General features: G+C 34.7%; 1 protein-coding gene across 2 annotated transcripts; it reads right to left on the reverse strand.

Annotated features, from left to right (window-relative positions):
* Positions 1-217: 217 nt before the first annotated feature.
* Positions 218-15,224, reverse strand: LOC140035315 (uncharacterized). 2 transcript variants are annotated; one of them, XM_072075791.1, is made up of 14 exons: positions 14,747-15,224; positions 13,898-14,049; positions 13,691-13,782; positions 11,076-11,189; positions 10,630-10,960; positions 9,575-9,754; positions 9,375-9,455; positions 7,549-7,767; positions 7,272-7,414; positions 4,035-4,201; positions 1,605-1,822; positions 1,220-1,312; positions 612-821; positions 218-471 (listed from the first exon to the last, which is right to left on the reverse strand). In XM_072075791.1, exons 1-13 carry the CDS (start codon positions 14,994-14,996, stop codon positions 642-644), a joined length of 2,220 nt encoding a protein of 739 aa, XP_071931892.1. In that variant the 5' UTR covers positions 14,997-15,224; the 3' UTR covers positions 218-471; positions 612-641. The 2 variants fall into 2 exon arrangements, with proteins under 2 accessions (XP_071931892.1, XP_071931891.1); XM_072075790.1 differs by having other exon boundaries at positions 218-821.
* Between the last annotated feature and the right edge of the window lie 629 nt (positions 15,225-15,853).

Here is a 15,853-nt window from a genome sequence, read left to right on the forward strand (position 1 = left end):
AAATAATATTTTAATCATTTGGACTGAATTTGTAAAGGATTAGTAACCTCAGGGGAGAAAACAAAAAGATGATTAATGCAATGTCTAGTTTAGCCACAGCCCACCTCTAAAATAAAGATTCTCCAAGTGGTTCTCATCAACAGGGTGCCGTGCAGTTTTCGCAACAGTAAATCAGAAAGACATAATGGCAAAAGTTAAGTAGAAGACATTTTGAGCATGTCTCAACAATTAAAATAGAACCTTTATAAAAATCCATGAAACTTGTGGTTAGGACTAAAATTAGTATTTACACGATAATAGATACTTTTGAATAATCATTTTTGAAGCTAATGCGAACAATATATACAAGAGTGGGTGGAGGATTGTGCGCAAAACAAGAGCAAATAGGCCATCTCTGCTACATTTGGAGCTTATTCACACCAACTTACACCTTCGCAGGCCGTACGACTCGTCTTTCTTCAATTTGGAGGCCTGGCCAAAATTCTCATTTCAGTTATCAAATATTCCTATATTCACAAATTTCATAGCTTGCCTAATGTTGATGTCATTCAAATTTGAAGATCTTCAGTCAGTGATAAGAAACTTCTGTGAAAAATGCACAAAGAATGAACCGCAGGAAAATTTGAAGAGCCGACTGCGCCTTATAAAGCAGTTTCTGTCATCTTTGGGCCTTCATCTGTCACAGCAGAGGCCTGCAGTTGATGAAGTCTTTTGTCCTGGGCTTTCCTCCTGTTTGACTCAAGGATGATCAGGAGTGCAGTAATGTCAGCAGGGCTAACTCCACCAACTCTACTTGCTTGACCAATAGTTTGTGGCCTGACCTGAAGAAAAGGGATCAAAATTATTAATTTACAACCAAAGTACAAAGTTATCAGACTGCTTGATAGGTGTAATGATGTTACTATCCACTAATAAAATGCAATTAAACTCCCCACAAAGGGGTGAGAATGAAAAACTGGGAAAGAGGTCCCTAACGCTGAAGAAGAAATCAACAAAATGGACTAATAGCTTTTCGCATCGGCCAAGGGGTCTAAGGGGCTTATGCTCATTTTGAACCTCATAATGTACAATGAAGCTTTTTATCAATCTCTTCAACACCACCCATGATTGCTGCTAATTGAATATTTAAAAATAAAAATCCACTTTTATTCTGTTCCTCCTTGAAGTTACTTTATACTGTAATTTTATTATGCCATCGAATAAAATTTGCAAAAGATACCTTTGACAGTTTCTCACGTGCTTCAAGAGACAATGTTGTTATTGCACAATAATCTATATCCTGCGGAAGTGGTTTGTGTTGTTGATGAACCATCTGTAAGTGGAAAAAGGAATTAAGATGTCTACAGGTCAGATGTATGATTAACACTCCAAAAACCAACTAGGCTGACAGAAATAAACTGGCATGCCGAGCAGTTGAAGCATTAAAGGTAGATATATTGAGATAGTGAAATTATTTAGCAGAAAAATGTACCCAAAAGTAAAAGTCAAGACAGCTAAAAGAAATATCCTAAGATGCTTGGCAAACAAGGTAGATGCCCTAGATGGTCAGTATATTTTATATATATTTTATTTCCAAGATAAATCAGAATACATAAAGTTTTAACCTGTTGGAGTTGCAGTTTCTGGCGAGTAATGAAACCCTCATACTTGATATCAATCTCCACACATTCTTTTTCCACACTAGATAGGAGGTCATTTCCAAAACCATGCTTATCGAGAAGTTTGTACTGAATATGCGGTTTCTTCAGCAGACTCTCCAATGTTGATGCATCCCTCACTGGCTGAGAAGACAGAGCAGTAACTTCGGCAACTAAATCTCCGCCTGTGGTTTAAACACAAGAGGAAGCTCTTCAGGACCAAGTTCTTACCAAGAAATATTTGTCTTATAAAACCACAAAAATTATTATATCTCATGCATGCCAAAAAAAAAAAAAAATTTACTCTCTTTCTCATTCTGTCGGCAATTCTAAGATAGTAAGCACCCAGACAAGATATAGCATGTCAGTTCCTTACCGAGCTGAAACCAGAGACACTGCAACTCTCCACTATGATATCAGTACTGCAAGTCAAGATAATATGCAAACAACAAGGTTGGTCACCTCTGACAGTTCTATATACATCCGGTGAAGTATTCAACACGGTACTTGGACTTTACTCTCTTTAACTGGTGTACATAAACCCAAAAATTAATTTATATGCTGCCCACAACAAATCACTAATGAAAATATAAGCAGTTTGGCTCCAAATGCTCTTTTCCATGTTTAAACTTGAACTGAATGTCCACATCCAGACTTATGTCAGATGTGTACAAGTCACTTAGCACTGATGATTAACAGAAAATTACTTCTAAGAGCTCTACTTCAAAAAGCAGGGTCTGATGCAGATTTCTCAGATGACCAAAGCATTGTGTCGACATGGTGCTTACCACTTTCTCTCTTTTCACGAGCATACTGCTTTTTGGAGAATATTTTAATTGCCAAAGTTGATAACTTGAATTATTACAAGATAAAAGAGGTGGTCTTCAGAATCTTAAAGAGTTCACCATAGCAAATATCAAACAAATTTTGGTGTCGAGGATTGTGGTTTAAACATTGTAGTTGTCTCTCTCACCTTAAAAATGTCTATTTTGGTCTTGATTTACTGCCAGAGAAAAGGTCATAATGAAAATGGTAATTGTTGTCATGTATGAATTTCAGGGACACAATTATTTCTATACAGACTGGGAAAGATCATCCTTTTCTAGGGTACCATCAACAGTTTACTGTGCATTTGGTGGCAAAACTCCATTATCTTGGTTTGGTTGGAGAAAATGACAAACACTACTTGCGAGGAACACTCTACTGCTGAAATTTTAAAAAAGGGTTTGGGGACAATGCACAACAGAATTACTACGGTGAAACTACTTGAAGATACCCAAGGAGCTCATCACCTGCATCCAGTCTTGTTATTCATGAAATAATAGAGCATACACTTGTAGAACTCCTTAAGTATAATCTTCTTATTAGAGCCATTTAGTCAACTTTAACCATTTGTTACTATAGGTATGGTTACACACAGTTTCAGAAATCCCATGACGCTTCAAAGAGGGAATACATCCTGATTTATCAATAAAACTAGTTTTCATTTTGAAGGTACAGTTATAAGCATTCATGCAATTTATCTCTCTCTTAAACACACAAACACACACAGATACACACAAACATCCATAGTTTTCAGATATCTTACAAAAGCTTTTAAGAGGGAATACAAGTCCTGGTTTATTAATGGAAAATAGTTTTCGTTTTAAATGTACAGTTACAAGCATTCTGTAATACTGGAAATTTCCTGGTTGGACCAATTCTACTTAACATCCTCTTCAGTTTTCTGAATATATGTAATAATAGCACGAGGGGAAACTCCAGGAGCACAGTAGCCTAACCCTTTACTTCAAGTGAAAGCGGAGAAAGTCTGGTTTTTCTTCTGGAATTGACATCACAATTAATTGAGGAAAGATGCATCAAAGCATCTGGTTCACAGCAAGGCACGCAAATAGGCTGAGTTCTTTTGCTCAAAATACTAAGATGTCTTTTAGTCATCCTTATCTCGAAATACTTCAATGCAGAATAACCTTCTGATTTCTCACTGGTAGATCCTTTAAGCAACAAAATGTTATAAAATGCCTCATGTTGTACATAAAAGTGCTGCGAATCAATTTACATAAAACATACGATGTAAATTGAGTGCTTATCACTTTTCCTCCAAATGATCAGAAACCTCATCAATTTCATTTTTTCTTTTAACAATATCCCAAGAACACATTCAGAAGGCTTGCAAGACTAGTTTATTTAATTTATGTTTCATAATTTGCCAACATGTGCAGTTCTATACACACAGAACTAAGTTACCCTGTGCAGGGGCTTTCACTAAGAATTTCCCCCTAAAAACTATTGTAGAACTTCACAGGACAATTTGATTAAAACCAGAACAACAATACAACTCTGGTAGCATAAGATAGGTGCAGGTCCTATTGCTTTTTGCAGAAAGATTGCAATTACCTGATATTCTTACTGTCTTCAGTCGCTTTTTCTCCTCTGAAATTTGAGCTTGCTTATCCTGGTATTTCTTCCAACGCTTATCATCTATTAAACCAATTTCATGCCCAAGAGGAGTGAGACGACTATCAGCATTGTCAGCTCGGAGAAGCAAACGATGTTCTGAACGGCTACGAAATGAGCAAAAGAAGAAACACAATAAGTTGCCTAAGAAATAGTAATCTTTTTAAGAACTAGATTAAGTACAACTCTAGATGCATTCTCACAATAATCGAGATACTTAAATAAGGAAGGAAAAAAAGGGGCTTGATTAATAATTGGGAAAACTGGAAAAGAATTTCTGAATTTCTATAATTGCTATACAAACTCTTTTAATTTACTACTATTTTACAGATGGGATATACAGAATAATATCAAAGATAGCAAATATACATAAGCTGTTAGGTAGCTGCACTCTAGGTAGCCAAAATCTTCAGAGTAATGTAAAGTTTAGGCACAGATGCAACAAGTACGAAGTCATACAAGCTGCAAGAATAGCGAAGAAAAAGCCTAATTTTTTCACATATTATTGGGGAAAAACAAGTCGGGAAAGTGTGACTCTAACAAGGCTTGTTTTTGACAAAATTTTTTTCTTTTGTTATTTATTTAATGTAATTTCATAATATAAATTTTTTAATTGACCATGTGATTAGTTAGTTACTAATTTAATTGATAAAATATAGGATTAAGAATAAACTAATGTAGGGGCAATTAATGTAGTTTTAACATGTAATTAATTAGGTGTAAGTAATAATTTAAATATGTGTAATTAATATAGTAAATAATTTAAAGAAGCGTAACTAATGCAGTTAAAAATTTAAATGTGTAATTAATGTAGTTAACTGACCATGTGAATAGTCAGATTAGTTAATTAATAATGTAATTGGTAAAATATAGGATTAACAATAAATTAATTTAACTTTAACATGTAATTAATTAGGTGTAATTAATAGTTAATCATTTCAATAGGTGTGGTTCACATACTTTTAACATGTAATTATTATTGATGGTGAGACATATTACATTAATGCTTGTTAGCTTGTTTTTAATTTCGTAATTGATAATATTAAATTTGGCACTCATTTTTATTTGTTGTGATTAATTAATTACATTTTTAAAAATAATTACAAAATTTAATTACATGTTAAAAGTACCAATTACAAAATTTAATTTTATCAATTACAGAATTAATTTAATGTGTCTCATTTAAAAATGAGTGCCAAATTTAATTTTATCAATTACAAAATTAAAAACAAGCTAACAAAGCATTAATTGAATATGTCTCACCATCAACAAAAATTACATGTTAAAAGTACATTAATTACACCTATTTAAATTATTAACTATTAGTTACACCTAATTAATTACATGTTAAAACTACGTTAATTTATTGTTAATCCTACATTTTACCAATTAAATCATTAATTAACTAATCTAGCTATTCACATGGTCAATTAACTACATTAATTACACATATAAATTATTAACTATATCACCTACACTTATTTAAATTATTAACTATATTAATTACGCATATTTAAGTTAATACTTGCACCTAATTAATTACATGTAAAAACTACATTAATTACCCCTAAATTAATTTATTCTTAATCCTATATTTTATCAATTAAATTATTAACTAATCTAACTAATCACATGGTCAATTAAAAATTTTAATATTATGAAATTACGTTAAAAAATAACAAATTTCTTAAAAAACTTAGAGAGGCCGCAGTGTTATTTAAAAATTGCCCAGCATAAGCAGAAACAAACCTTGTTAGAGCCACACATTTTTGACTTTTTCTTTTTGCCAACAATATATAAAGAAATTAGCCTGAAGAAAAGGCAATATGACACGAGCTAACTATTTATGGATGGAGAATCCAGTAAAGACTAAACAGATGCACTGACGACTTGTTCAGAGACATCTAAACTTTCTAATTGGTGATGCAACATCATGCAACATAAAATCTCAAGGAATTTGCTCAATTCTCAGGTCTCCTTCACCCTATACACCAAGTAAATCAAGAACTTGATTAATGATGGAATCTGTTACGAAGAATCTCTGATCTCCATAAACAGTCCTATGCAATTCAATGGAATTCATGACAGATAATTGGAAGCATAATACTATTCGCCTTTAAGAGTCAGCCCTGTCCCCGTCTGAAACCCATAGAAGGGCATAGGTTCAGAGCCTTCCATGTGGATTCCTTTAAAGATAAAGTATGTATTCTCGGGTGCCACTTTAATTTACATTATAGGAAAACTCCATCTCCAGACATATAGCTACATCTCAAGTACATGCTCAAGAAAGAGAACCAGCTCATACTTAATTGGCTGTACCTTGGCCAATATGTGCTAATGTGACAACACTTTCAGATCTACTAATCAAGACCAAAGGCAACTATCTCACAAGTTCATAGACCAAATCTTAGTATCAACAAAGACCAAATCGTGGTCCTTGGGAACCTTCTAGCTTTGAAAATGATGGGGGGTTGAATTCTAGCAAGAAACATCAAGGATGCCACAAAATACACAACCCCAATTAATCTCAAAAGTGAGACTCACTCCTCATCATCACCATAGATTAAGAAAAGGTGCCCAACAGGCAAAGTACAAAACACATTGAATGAACTAATATAATATATTTTGGCATTAGAAACCGAACCTCCTGATTCATATGTACAACTACCCTTGTATAGAGGATCGCAAGGAAGAACTATTAAAATCCCACATCCCAATTGTATAGCTCATAGGGTCAGACCCCTGTGAGGTTCCATTTTAGGGTGAAAATGTTAACTAAATCAACCATTACCCACATGGGCTAAGATACCAGATCTCAGTGTTAAGCAGTATGGCCATAGGAGAAAATATGCATGAGAATTTTGAAGGCACCCTTGGTTGAGGTCTTACAAACCTAAAAGTTATAGACACAAACAAGGCACCATCAACTAACGGGAGAACTTACAAACACTGAAATAGAACTATAACAGGTAAAACACAGTTGAGCATCACATCAATTAAGGCATGCAACATCAAAGTACTATGATCACTTCTTCAAAAGTAACATTCCTAGAATATCGAGAGAACTGCAATTTCACTAGTGCCTTAGACTCAGCTACTCAAACATCTTAAATTACTTCAATCTAAACAGGTAAGAAATCAAATCAACATTTGTCATGCCATGTAAGGAAACCTCACCTTGTTAACATACGGTAGGGCTCTCGAAGATCTTTGGTTACCAGATCATCAATCAAAGTTCCAATATAACTACTTTCCCTTTCAAGAACTATAAGCGACTTTCCATCTGAATGCCTAGCAGCATTAATTCCAGAAATAATGCCCTGTAAAAGGGAAAAGGAAAAAGATAAGGCTTGTTGTTAGGTAGACAATGGTTATGATGCCATTCAAGAAGAGAGCCTAACAATGGTTACTTTACATCAAAAAATTCATCTACCCAAATTACAAAATATATGACCTGAGCAGCAGCTTCTTCATAGCCTGTTGTTCCATTTATTTGACCAGAGAAAAAGAGTCCTTCAATCTTTTTTGTCATAAGTGTCCGATGACACTGATGAGCAGGCAAGTAATCATACTCTACAGCATAAGCAGGCCTCAGCATTGAACAGTTCTCAAGTCCTGGTAATGATCTTAGGAGCGGCAATTGCAGTCTCTCAGGTAAACCAGTAGAGAATCCCTAAAAACGCAGCACGGTTACTAAACGAGAAAAGATGTATAGGATAAATATACGACGCATAAGCAGGATAATTTTATCTAATCTCCTGACTTCCTTATACTTAAAAAAGAATAAGAATTGCAGAGATGCACAAAGGCCAAAAGCCTTGTCTTATTTGTGGTAACTAAACATAAAAGGCGTAGAGCAATAAGCACCAAGACTTTGATGGGTGACAGGAAAGATAACCAGCAATTTTTGGGGAACTAAGCCAGATTATGACACACAGACCCAAGAATCTACCAACAAAGCATTTATGATGAAGATCTAGGAAAAGTAGACTGCCAATGTCTATAGCTAATTTGTTCTTTTGAAATCTTTTCCTTTAACTAAGCAGGTGCAATTGTTTTTCTTGCACTCAATTCCAGTTGATTTTCTGAATTTTAAGGGTAATTACTCAAATCAAACCTTGAAATCACATTTTCATAGGAACACACAACCAGACATGTAACTAAAATACTCACAGTTTGACCCAATATATTGATTCATATTCCTTTTTAACAAAAGAACAACTAGGTGTATACAACTATCCACTAAAGTACCTGCTATGCTTTTAACAAAGACTACAAGCATAGGAAAGGAAATTATAGCGGCATTAAACAAATATTCAAGTTAAATAAAGAAGACGTAAAGTTTTCCACTGCATATTTAGAGTCCAACCAATAGTATTTTACACATGGACTTGTGTGCTATTTCTTAAAACCTAGTATGAGGCCTTCAGCCACAACTAGAAGTACCTTTTCTGTCTGTATTTGTTTTTTAGAAAGAAAACATAAGCAATAGAAGGCCAGAAACAGCTCCATGCTCTCTTTTTCATGCAAGGAAAGGATATTTAAAAAATAAAGGTAACTTTAGTCAAAAGGTTGATAGCAATCAATAGTCCTTAAATTTCAGAAGCAACAAGGAATATACTCGCATCTCCAGTCACATACAATGCACAAAACATCCATAGATATGCAGATGCAGGAAATCACAGCTCACAGGACAGTAAAGGTAAACGATTAAGAAGATGAAGAATAAGATACTATTCATGAGATGCTTGGTCCTATTATTGCTTTCTCTTTGATCCTAGCCCTTAAGCAGATAATAAAGCCTCCACTTTCCTACCTTTCTTTCCTTTTCATCGATCTAATTAGTGATGCGTTTCTTCCAAGTTCATTTTTATACACGGAGCAAAAATTGCTATGGTAAAGGAGTTATGATCCCCTGAAGCAATATATAGCAAACAGTGATAGAGAAAAAATCACAAACACTTCACTCAAGAACCTTCAAATGTTAAACATCAAAAAACTATTGCAAGCATTATTTTAATGGGCGCAAATGTAAACTCATAACAGAATAAAAATGAATCACATCTTTGTCTAACTTCTGATGGAATAACAATTTAACAACTAACAATGAAACATTTCAATACACATGAAGGTAAAGCAAGTAAAGATTACAGGATAAGCTAATAGTTAGGAGAGAATATGAACTTAATTCACACTTCAATTGAATGCCCTTCTTTAAGTAAATTTGGCATGACTGTTCAACTATAAAGAACCAAGATGAATGTAGAGATCAATAACAACCTGCACATATAGCTCAGGAACATTTCTACCCTCTGGCTCAAGAAATATTTGATGTGAATCCTTGTCTTGGAATCTAACAATCTGCATAAATGAAACAGGAAACATGCAGATTAACATAGAAAGAAGAGGGTAGATGGAGTGGAAATATCACAGACATACATAAACAAGGAACAGTAGACTTTCGAGAATGAAGATCTTACTTTGTCCTCAATGGAGGGGCAGTATCTGGGTCCCTTCGCTTCAACCCATCCTCCATAAGTAGGAGTTTCATGCAAATTATCCTTGATTAATTGATGAGTTATTGTCGTAGTACGAGTCAAATAACAGCACATCTGTTCCCTTTGTATGTGAAACTCAGGATCAAAACTAAACCAGCTCACCTGATTAACATCATAATGCATCAGAAGCATAATCAACACATTATTCAACAATACTGCACCAGGAAGAGAATCAAGGTAAAATTTCCCACTTTTCCACTTATAGATAAAATCATCGTGTGAAATACACAAACCAAATAATTGAAAACAAGAACACTAAAGCAGGCCTTAAAGCTGTCAAGAATGAAGTTTTTTTCACTTCCAGAAACTAAGTGAAATTCTGACATTAGTGCTTCTTTGCAATAGCAGATCCCTTGGGCCTTTTTTTAAAGTGTATAGTTTGTATATTGTGTCTCTGTCCTCAGTCTTGCATGTGCTTAGATACGTGACTTCTGTTCTTCTATGTCAATGTGTTGCATTCTCGCCCTCTTTCGTCGACCTATTTTGTGTATGAAGTCCATCGAATAACTATGATTGCCTATGTACAAGTATTATGCTCAAGTGTCCTCCCAAAGCCCAGTTTCACTGGTCATCATTTGGGCTTTCACATGAATGCATCCTTTCTCCAAACACTTTATGCTTCAGATTACTGCACTCAAGCTCAGACACACTCAAATCAGCTCTAAGTGTAAGCCACACTAGAAAATTGCATAATAGCAATCGCATTGTAAATAATATGCCCTACAAAACAGTTTGGACAACTTGTACAGTGTCTAAGTGACCAGCATTTACTAGAAGATTCATGTGCCTAATATCAAGACGTAAAAACAAAAGAACAAGTCATTAGTACAATGATAAATTGCCACCCAACTCTGCACATAAGCAGAAAGTCTCCTCTGTTACCTCTTTGACTTCATAGGAAATTGCTTAAGCACAACCAGAAAGAATATGCTGTAAGCAAAACAACTGAGCCTACAGATAGGATAAAGTGAAAGGACCTCTTCATCTCCATGCTGGGGCTCCAGTCCGGTGAAATCCACAGTGCGAATATCCACGCGGGCAGGTGTGCCAGTTTTCAGTCGATCAGTTTCAAATCCAAGGCGCTGCAGATTTTCTGTTAGGCCATGTGAAGCTGATTCGCCAGCTCTTCCTGCAGACATAGAAGTTCTACCAACCCAGATTTGGCCACTCATAAAAGTGCCAGTAGTGAGAACCACAGAAGGTGCATAGAAGTTCATCCCAAAAAATGTACAAACTCCTTCCACACTGTCATTCTTTCCCAGCAAAATATCTGTCACCATTGCCTCTCTAACAGAAAGGTTTGGGGTACTGAAAGTAGAAGTTAATTATTAATCGATAAATTATAGACTTCGCTTCGTTCAATGACTTTCAGGCAGAAATGTGTTCTTAATCATAAAGTTTAGAAATGCGTCTTAGGACTTGCCTCTCTACTATTTTTTTCATTTCCATTGCATATTCCCTCTTATCAGTCTGTGCACGCAATGCCCTAACAGCAGGGCCTCTTGAGGTGTTAAGCACACGCTTTTGCAAATAACATCTGTAGCAAATAATGAAAATGGCAAGACACAATGAGAAACATAGTACCATTAAAACTCAAAAAGAAGCATCCAATAAGACAGAAAGATTACCTATGAATGGAACAACTGAAGAACAAGAAAATACACTGAAAAAAATAAAGCATCCCTACAACCATCTAACAGTTTAGTGGCTTCATATACTCATCAACTATGAATCCACACAAGATATTTATGTTTATAATCAACACTTATGATTTGGTTACATGGGATTTGAGTAGTTTAGTATAATCTGAGACCTAATCTATTGCCTGCTATTTCCTGATTCTAATTATTTTCAAAATTAAGTATCAAAGATCCATCATAGAATAAACAAGTTCTGAGAAAACTGGTTCACTTGATTTAGTGCAGCTCTTGTCTTTGCAAGAAAAGGGGGAAAAAGCAACTATTTTGTGACAAGTTCACTTAATAAAATCCATTTGTGATGGAAGTAAGGCATTAATATACTCTAAAATAAAGCTCAAAGCCTCACCATTAAAATAGTCTAAGAGCTCATAAATACATCTGTCATCATCTTCTGAAGACTTTTAGTGTCCAGTGAGCTCTAAGAATCACTTTCCAAAGAGCAACTAGACAGTTTGTACCTGGAATAGTAACTTCTACCTCACATACTTTTTGAGAACCAAAAATGTTTCTTTTATGGCATCATTTTCGGGAACAGAGTCACTATATATCAAGTGACTCTTCAAAATATCAAACTCTTTAGATGGAATGCTCACAAAACACTATTGTTTTCTAGAATTCTGAATTACAAATACAAAGACGGAAAATGCTCTTTCTTCATTTGTACTAATACTAAGTTAATTGCTTTTGAAAACCTCAAACTAAGATGGCATTGTTTAAACACTGACATCATATTACAGCAGGATAGGAGGACAATGTAAAGCAGTAACCCATACTTGTTCAGCTTTGCATATCCTATTTCCACCTTTAAAATCTTTTACCTCTAACTAGCCAACCTTAAGTCCAAACTGTTAATTTGAATTTTTTTTTTTAAAATAGATTCACCAACAATTGGTTTGAATAGAAGGAAAGCAACCCTTCTAGGCAAATTATAATAAAGTGAAAACTAATTTCCCACTATGTTCGTTGAGAAGAAGTTTTAAAAGAAATAAATAATATAAATGGCCAGATATTATCAGATGTGTCTAACAAGTGCTGACCTGCGCATTTGCTAGGTTTTGCAGTGCATAAAATGAAAACTTATGCAATCCACATGAAAATACAACAATTCTTTGAAAACAAACATAGATGACCAGAAAAATATCCACGTCTCCTTCTAACTTTTCTTCATTTTCTTGTTAGCAAAATACAACCTCTGGGACTGTAATTGCTTCTTGAAAATTTCGAAATTCCCTCTTTACCTACTTCAAAATCCTCAAGGAACATAATTTTCGACAGCTTCTTCTTCTTTTGTATTTTTTAATTTTTTGAATTCCTACACTGTTTAGATGATGACAACTAGATGCTCATGAATTTGCAGTCAATGCTAAACTGTGGTTTTAAAGTCTATGATATAAAATAAAGTTTATGTAATTCAAAAATCTAATACACTACACATATGAATGTGGGACACTGTTATAGGTATTGGATCTCTGTCCGACAGTTCATCTGAAGTTCTGCCCAAGGACAATGAAACCAGAAAAACAGAAAAGCATAGGGAGAAAAGGTTGAGAAGTTTGTATCATAGTTGAAACAACTTTCTAGAGGTGCACAAAAAAGTAATGTAAATTGGATTTGTATTATCATATTTGCTTAATAAATAATAAGAGATTTATGAATTATGGAACAAGATACACCACCATACCATGTCCAAATCTTTGGCTAGTGCTTATTCTAGAAAAACAATGAATGTGGCATCTAAGCATGTATAGATATCTGACACTGGCACCCAGGTCCATCTGGAAAAAATCCTAGTAAATTACTTCCAGATAAGGACTCATCCTTATGAAACATTTCTTAAGTTTTCATTGTGACCTCTATTCAACAGTCAACAATTGAAGGCATTGAAAGTCATTTTTGACGTTTCTCAAGCTCAAGATTGATCTAGGATAAAAAACATGTCACTCTTTAAAAAGAATATACTTTATTCTTCTTATAATAGGCATGGAAAAAAAAAAGAATACTCTTGCCATGTCCAGAATGCCATTTATAGAACTGGTTTCTTAACTACTAAGCTGGCAGACACATGAAATAATAGTACCATATTTGTGCTCAAAGTAAATGCTTTCTTTCTATATGCATACAAGCATTTTCCAGACCTAACATACACTAATCCACTTGTCCTATTAGACCACTCAGTGGAAGTTGAAATCTTCAATCCAGTTTTTTGTATACCAGTTAAAACCAATTAAGCAAGAGCAACTAAAGTAAATCAAATAAAAATAGTAAGGCATATACAATATAACTGCCAATTTTGTGTAAGCAAAGCTCAACATCTTCACCTGTCATCTTAAAGATTTACCTATCAGCTACCTTTCCAATTTCACCACCCAATGCATCCACTTCATGCACCAACTGGGATTTTGCAGGTCCACCAACAGCTGGATTACAAGGCTGCACACATTTCGCCAAATTAAAACTCAACACCATCTATAAATCTTCAAGTCACTTAAAATCCGTGCATACAACATATGAATTTAAAAAGGTTTTCCATTTAAAAACTACCAACCTGCCAAGCTATCCGGTCAATGTTAAGTGTTAGAAGAAGCGTTTTCGCCCCCAAACGGGCTGATGCAAGTGCAGCTTCACAGCCCGCATGACCACCTCCTACCACTATCACATCATATATCTCATGCACCCCTTCAACATAGCTATTTCCATCTACAGAAACATCCCACAATAAAAAAGAAAAAACCAGGTTACTACTTCAAAATACAATTCCATGTACGCTGGTGGATGCAATGGGGGGCTGCAAAATAAATTTAAAATTTTTTAAATACCCCTTTAAATTATTGGAAATGTTGTCTATATCCTTCTAAAAATTAGACCCTCCCCCCTCCAAAAAAAAATTTAAAAATCCTTTTATATGCTATTCAAAAATTAAATTTTTTTTTACTTTTATCCTTGAAAAGATTAAACTTTGCCCCAAAAGTTTCTTACGAAAATGTAAGGATGCCCCCTCAGATATACTTCCTAGCTAGTCCCCCCCCCCCCCCAAACCAAACAAGACCAAAAAAAAAAAATTCTCAAGTTCAGGTTCCGCCAGTGCATATATCCCTGAACATTTCAATCAGAGAGGGAAAAGAAAAATAAAAATCGCCCTTTTATTCTCTTGATCATCAGTGTATTAAAGAATAACAAACAATTCACCTATCAAAATAATAAAAATTTTAAAATTCCAGATTAGTACTCCAAGCTAAATAGAAAATACCCCAATAACAAATGCAGACATACAGGGAAAAAAATTCATCCCTCATTTGCTTGATCAGATAATACATACAATATAGCAAAACACATAATAAAACAAAACCCACTTGCAATTGGATTTTTCTACGAAAAAAATGGATTTAAGTATTACCTGCATTAGTTGAAGCGGAAATGGAGGAGAAACGGCAGCGAGGAAATGTAGAGTTAAACAAAATTGAGTTAGAGCTAAAGCCGGGAAATTTACAGTGTAACTTGAAAATTTTGCCGCGAGGTTCTCTAAGCAGGGCATTGAAAGAACGAGGAAAGAATAAAAGATAAGAACGAGATGTAAAAGAAGACGAGAGAGGGAGAGCTGATGGAGCAAGTCGGGTTAAATTACTCAGATATAAAGCAGTGGCCATTGAGCTGAAAACGAAAAAGAATAGAGAGAATTACTAAAAACTGCGAGACAAAGTCTAGTGACGGGAGTGTGCGTTTGTGGCTACAGCCGCCACCAGGGGGTTATTGTGGCGGAGGGAAATGGGAATGGCGGTCTGTTTTCAGAAAACACGTCCGCCGGGGTGGCGGGGACAGTGGATAAGAATTTGGATGGAGCGTTGTGGAATGTGGGCATGAGTTTTGGAATTATTCGCTTGCAACTCGAACGAGAGAATAATTATTGGACCTTTTCTGAAATAGTAAAAGTTAAATTTGGGCGTACAATTTGTTAAGTTTTCTCAAACCCTTCCTTTTTTCCCTTTTCCCTTATAACGTTTGGAGTCCCCAACAAATTGGAAAAAATTATCACTCAATTCAATTTGTAGTATTGTTCATTACATCTTAAACAACTATTCAACTAATCGCTTTGCGCAGCAAAGAGAAAAAGAAGAGAAGAGAAAAAAAAAAAGAGGAAGTATTAAAGTTATTATATCTAAAATTTTACTGTAAATCACCATAGAAGTTGTAGAAAAACTTTTGTAAGATGAAAAACTTTTTTCCCTTTTTTCATTTTCTTTCTTTTTTTTTTCTTTCTTTCACCTGAGTTTTTTGAAAGTTTGTCTAAAACTTTACTGTAAATCAATATAGAAATTGTAGAAAAACTTTTGTAAGATGAAAATTTTTTTTCCGTTTCATTTTCTTTCTTTCGTTTTCTTTTTTCTTTTTTTTCTTTCTTTCTTTTCTCTTTTCTCCCTTCCTTTTTCTCCCTTCCCCTTCCCCCTCCCACTTCCCCCTCCCACTTCCCTCCCTTGTTCCCTCTCCCGAAACCTCTGTTTTAAAA

Source organism: Coffea arabica, chromosome 2c (assembly GCF_036785885.1).
Source record: "Coffea arabica cultivar ET-39 chromosome 2c, Coffea Arabica ET-39 HiFi, whole genome shotgun sequence".
Lineage (NCBI taxonomy): Eukaryota > Viridiplantae > Streptophyta > Magnoliopsida > Gentianales > Rubiaceae > Coffea > Coffea arabica.